Source organism: Haliaeetus leucocephalus, unplaced genomic scaffold, assembly GCF_000737465.1.
Source record: "Haliaeetus leucocephalus isolate CR32 unplaced genomic scaffold, Haliaeetus_leucocephalus-4.0 Scaffold417, whole genome shotgun sequence".
Taxonomy (NCBI): Eukaryota; Metazoa; Chordata; class Aves; order Accipitriformes; family Accipitridae; genus Haliaeetus; species Haliaeetus leucocephalus.
In genome coordinates this window covers 2,587,230-2,593,229 of record NW_010972853.1, presented here as the reverse complement: position 1 = coordinate 2,593,229, position 6,000 = coordinate 2,587,230, and the positions used below count along the sequence as shown (strand labels likewise).

Here is a 6,000-nt window from a genome sequence, read left to right as displayed (position 1 = left end):
CCCCCCCCCCCCGCCCCCCCCCCCCCCCCCCCCCCCCCCCATTGGGATGGGGGAGAAAATCGGGAAAAGAAGTAAAATTCGTGGGTTGAGATAAGAACAGTTTAATAGAACAGAAAAGAAGAAACTAATAATGATAATGATATCACTAATAAAATGACAACAGCAATAATAAAAGGATTGGAATGTACAAATGATGCGCAGGGCAATTGCTCACCACCCACTGATCGACACCCAGCCAGTCCCCGAGTGGCGATTCCCTGCCCCCACTCCCCCCGGTTCCTAAACTAGATGGGACGTCCCATGGTATGGAATACACTGTTGGCCAGTTTGGGTCAGCTGCCCTGGCTGTGTCCTGTGCCAACTTCTCGTTCCCCTTCAGCTTTCTCGCTGGCTGGGCATGAGAAGCTGGAAAATCCTTGACTTTAGACTAAACACTACTTAGCAACAACTGAAAACATCAGTGTTATCAACATTCTTCACATACTGAACTCAAAACATAGCACTGTACCAGCTACTAGGAAGACAGTTAACTCTATCCCAGCTGAAACCAGGACAAATGTTTAGTAAGAAACAGTTACTAGAAACACACCACTTAATGCTAAACATAAATAGCTGCTGGAAAACCCTACCAAATTAAATTATGATGTATTTTCTCTGTCTTGAATCCTTCATATCAAGGCTGGGTGGTTATGTGAAGAGATGCTTGAGTTCTAGAATTTGTTTTAAATACAGGAGGAACTGACCAAAATTCTGTGACTTGCCCATTACAACTTAGACTAATGGCAGTTTCGCATCTCGAACATTGAGATGTTTAAATTACCTCCACAGAAGGAAATAGATCTGTTAGTGTTAGCCATTCACTGACTGAAATGTCAGGTAGCATTGCTTAGGTGCAGTGCCAATAGAATACATCTGTACAGGTTTTGGACTTAGTGTATCTTAATGCGAAGGTGCCTGTATGAATTTGCAAGTATGTATCTGCAGTAAACATAGGGTCTCTGCACTGTGCCACACACTGTAGGAATTATTTCCCTGAGTTAATGATCTTTATTGGCCTTAAAATCAATGAATTTATATATGAAAGACTAAGAACTAAGAGAATGAATGAGGCAAGATTTTTCTGCACTGGTGAAACCAGCACTGGTCATGAGAAAATTCAAACAGATCTTAAGCAAAGTTTTTATGAGCAGTGTTACAACTGAAAAAATTTCAAGATTGGGCAGTGCATAGGAAGTCCAACAAGTAGTTTCAAGTTGGGAGAGAGAGGGAGCTGACTGAAACGAGCTCTTTGGAGCAACAGATGGAAATAAATTTTATGTTAGACCCAAGGATTTCATATTTAAATGAGCTAAATTTATATGTATTTAAAAGAGAAAATACAAATAAATAAGTAGAGAGGACAGGGCACCAGATCTAATCCAAAACGTAAAGAGACAACTGGGCTGACATTTTATTTCTGTGCAGCAGAAAAACATAATGTAATTGTTCTAGGACTTCAGTGAAATCTGAACAGGTTAGAATCACAGTTGAGTGCTTTTGAAGTAAAAATGTGTCTAGAGGAACTGACTGTAATGACTTCATTTCTCCTTGTCTACCTTGACACTAGAAAATAACTGATAAAGCCTATTTTAGGATATTAATTGTTAAAAATATCAAGCTATTTGTTGGTTGGTTGGGTTTTTTTTCTGCAGGTCTGTAGTTTTGTTCTGGCTTTTTAAAATTTGGTAGTAATTTTAGAGTACTGTTTTCAGAGCCAGATAATGTATTTTGTATCCATCAGCATAATTCTGTTGATTTGAATGGAATGACAGTGATTTACATAACCTGTTGAACTAGTCTCATTTTATCTTGAAAGCTTATCAGCAATGAAACAATACAAGAGGAGAAAGATGCACAAAAATTATTTAATGAAATTTTCTCTAGTTGAAATGTTATATAATAAATTTGCCAGTAAAGTCAGTAAAGCCAAATATTAGGTCCTAGGCCTAGAGGAATTCTCATTTGAAGACACAGAAAATTCAGTTCTGTGCAAAGCCAGTGGAGAATCTAGCTGGGCTGCTGGCAGCAGCAAAGTGAATATGAGTAGCCTTTTGTCCTCAGCTGATCAGGGTGGTGCTTCGTTTTTTTAGATACTTAAAATGTCAGTGAGTTTTATGGTATAGAGTTTTGTGGGATAGAGAGAAAGTAAATAAGCTGAATATCAGTCTCAGATATTTTTCCATGGGTTTGAAAGGTCTAAGTGGTAGAATTTACACTTCTAAAATATAATGAAACCCAAACTTACTGCCTCATAGTTAAAGGTCTTCTTACTGAAAGCTTATGTTCCTTTACTATAACTAGAACTTGATAGAGAATTATATGTCTGCCTAAATATACTGATGGAATAGCAGTAATAGGCATTTAATTATTGCTCAGTTTATTTGAAGCGTTAGGGTGTATACTGATTTCTTTATGTTTTTCTAGGCTATCACATGACATTTTTTCCCTGTTAACTGAAGTATTATTGAACTGTAGCAAAATGAGAACAGAGGAAGGATTTTTTTTCTCTATAAAACCAGTTGGAGTTTGGTGGGGTTTATTTTATCTGAAGATAAATGCTTCATTAGAAAAAAACCCACAAAATCTCTCCCTCTTGTTTTATACGGACAAATTTTTCTTGATGTAATAATTTTTAAAATATATACAATATTAACTCTAACTTTGCCACACACCATTTTTACACTGAACTTCTCTCAAGTATTCTCTGAAATTTGTAGCTGTTCAAAGTCAAGATAAATATGTTTCTACATGATAAAATAGAGGTGCCACCTCTAAAATAATTTTTCTGATGCATATCTATGTTATTGAAGCAAACATTTTTAAGACTTAAAATACTTTTTACTACCGTAATTCATATTTTTTCAAAATGTTAAGTCAAACTTAATAGTTCATCTATGTACGGATCTGAGACAGTATGTGTGTTGTTTTCTTGAGCTTATTCGAAATGTCTGTATAACCAGAAACTTCTGGTAATTTACAGCCCCAATAAGTAGAGTGCCATCCTCCAAAGGGATAGAGTAAAAAGATGAATATGATTTTAATAAAGACAAGAGATAACACAAAAGGGGAAGGGGAAGAAATGAGTAAAGAAAGGAGAAATAAAAGCAGAACCTTTGGCTTTGCCACTTAAGTGATCCTTGGGTACATTTGCATGATGGGACTTGCAGGCAGACACAAGTTTATTCTACCTGCAATTTGGAAGAGGCTGTATATGAGCTTTCTCTTAACTGGAAGTTACATAGCAGTGCTAAGCCTGCAGAACATACACCTGAGAATTAGTCTAAATTGGTAGTACTTTTTAAAATGTTCTGGACAGTTTTATGACCATCAACAATATTTTAAGCTTTCTTTAATCAGTATATTGCTCAGCTCTAATTTTATGGTAAATAATAAGCTTCTAGCCAACAGTCACCAAAACAGTTCATTCCTCCTCAATATAATACTCCAGAAACATAAATGTGCCCTAAACTTTTTCAGATAATGAGGTTTCTTTGCTAGAATAAGGATAGCTAAGTAATTGATCTGACTGATTTCTGCAGATGGTTACTTTACTGTGTAATACATGAGTGTACTTCATGTAACACAGCTGATTGTGAGCTCCAAGCAGACATTCTGTTGTTGTGCTAGCCCACAGCAGAGTGTGAAGGATAAGTGATATAATCATATTGAGACTAAATAAATTTTCTGCTTATGTCAAATTTTTGTCACAGTTTGAAAACTAGTTTAAAATGTTACTTGAAAAATGAATGCAAATCAAATTGAACACTTCTCTAGTATCATGAGTTGCCCAGTATTGTAGGTCACTGAATTTACATGACAGATTTATTAAGCTTTCTTAGTCCAGCCTTGGAATTGGTATACACAGTCCTACTGAGATGTTATAGGGAATGTAGAAAAGATGATTATAGATAATCTTTTGTGTTGCTGTGTGAAGTGTATTATTGCATCTTTTAGTAGATAAGCTTACAAATATGTGGTTCTTGCTTTTTTCAGGCAATTAAAAAGTGGAGTGCAGAAACCAAAGTTACTGAAATGGGCATACTCTATTAATATGTGTCAAAGTATTATATTTATATCTCAAAATAAACAGTGGTATAAATGAATAACTGTGAATTCTTGTTTTCCGTTTCAGGTCAAGAGATGGAGAACAGAATTTCAGTTTCCATTTCTAAAAATACTATGATGGATACTTGAATTATTCTGTTATATGTTGGTTATAAATAGTGTTTTAAAATCTTTGTTAAAAAAGCTATGAGTGATTTTACAATTCCCTGTATTTATTGTGTGCATCTCTGTTTTTAAGACATTTCAAGTCTTCAGGTGTTTTCTGAGATAACTGTATCCCACGTATTACTTGTTAGATCTGACAGGATTCATGTTCTCTTTCAGGAGACGCTGATAGATTGGTGTGATGAAAAGGAGCTTAATTTGATTTTAACAACTGGAGGAACAGGGTTTGCACCACGAGATGTCACTCCAGAGGTGAGATAGTCCTGGAATAAGAAAAATCTGCCCTTTGGTGTAGACATGTATGAGTCTGGGGGAGGGGGGTGATATTTCCTCTGTAACTTTACTTTGCAGTATCTCTGGACAGGTCAGGTGATACACAGCCTGGAAGCAGAAAAAGCAGTAGAGAATATAGCACAAGAGAATTAGTTTAACCTTGGGGTCTGACCCAAAACGATTTTCAAACTAAAATGTGGCATAGTGTAATGGATTTCCAGTCCCCCTAAAAAACAAAATTCTAATGGCTTTTGGGCGTAATTTTCCTTACCACTGCAGTACAACACTGCTAAGCAAAAATTTGTTTGGCTTTTTTTGTGTCCTGCACAAGAAAAAATGGGATAAGAGAGATCCTTTAATTGTCCCTTGCAGGCTACTGCATTGATAACTACTGCATTATAGGTTAGAGTGTGAGGCAGATAGTAGGGGGAAAAAATTCTGTGCAAAGCTGCTATTGATTTGCTTGACACCACATTGTCAAAAAAAGCTAAACAGGTACAGAGGTGGAGGTAACCTGCACCAGTAAATGTTGCACAGGAAATCTGGTTACATTCCACTTATAAGGAGCTAAGGTAAGGAAAAAAACCAAGAGGAAGCTTAACCTAATAACCTCATGGCCATGAGTTGTCATATGAAATGACTGTGTGATTGATGTTGAAGTATTTTGGTATTTATGGTTCCAAATTAGATTAATATGAACTTTTAAAATCACATACTTTTTTTGGTTTGCTTATGTTCACTAAAGGGCAGAATTAAGATTGAGTGCCTGAAGTGTTTATAATTTCACATATTTAGATTTCTCTTAAGTACTCATATAAGTTTTCAATTGCTTAGAGTTGATTTGAGTTCATTACAACATTCCTACAATGCTTTTTACTTACAAATGTGTTCTGTCAACCACGGCTGCAGTTTAACTTTTTTCCATTAGGAATCTAAAAATATTTTTTAATTTGTTGCATAACATTTGTGTAACTAAACAAACATATAAAGAAAATGCTCCTGTATGTTACTTCTGATGTTTTTAGATTATATACTAGAAAACTTGGGTAACTAAAACCTGAGGGTCTGTGTATCAGAAAATGGGGACAGTATAAGGTGACCACAGTGTGCTAGCTAGTGGAACTGAATTTGCAGATCATTCACTGTGCTAAAGCAACACAAAATTGAAAAGTGCGTTGGCTGAATTGGTCTCTTACTTGCAAACTAACTTAATGGTTTTGAAGATTGTATTCCCAGCACTGTGTAAAAGGAGGGCTGAACTTCTGCTTCAGTTTTCCTGATTTATTACCTTTATGCAGGGTCGAGGCTAGGCAGTAGTGCCAGAGGAAGCATTGCAGCTAGTGCCAAAAATTAGCCACAGATTCTCAAGCAGCATTTGGGACAAGAAATAAACAAATGAGAACTCTGTACATGAACACCTAGTATTTTCCTTACGTTGCTTCATTGCTTGTACTCAAA

At 36.0% G+C, this 6,000-nt stretch overlaps 1 protein-coding gene across 1 annotated transcript in view; it reads left to right on the top strand.

The window, feature by feature from the left end:
* GPHN (gephyrin) overlaps positions 1 to 6,000 on the top strand; it is a 220,178-nt gene that overhangs the window by 64,918 nt on the left and 149,260 nt on the right. Inside the window, exon 4 of the mRNA XM_010574278.1 lies at positions 4,429 to 4,521. Within this exon, the coding sequence (XP_010572580.1) occupies positions 4,429 to 4,521 (93 nt within the window). The remainder of the gene's footprint in view (positions 1 to 4,428; positions 4,522 to 6,000) is intronic.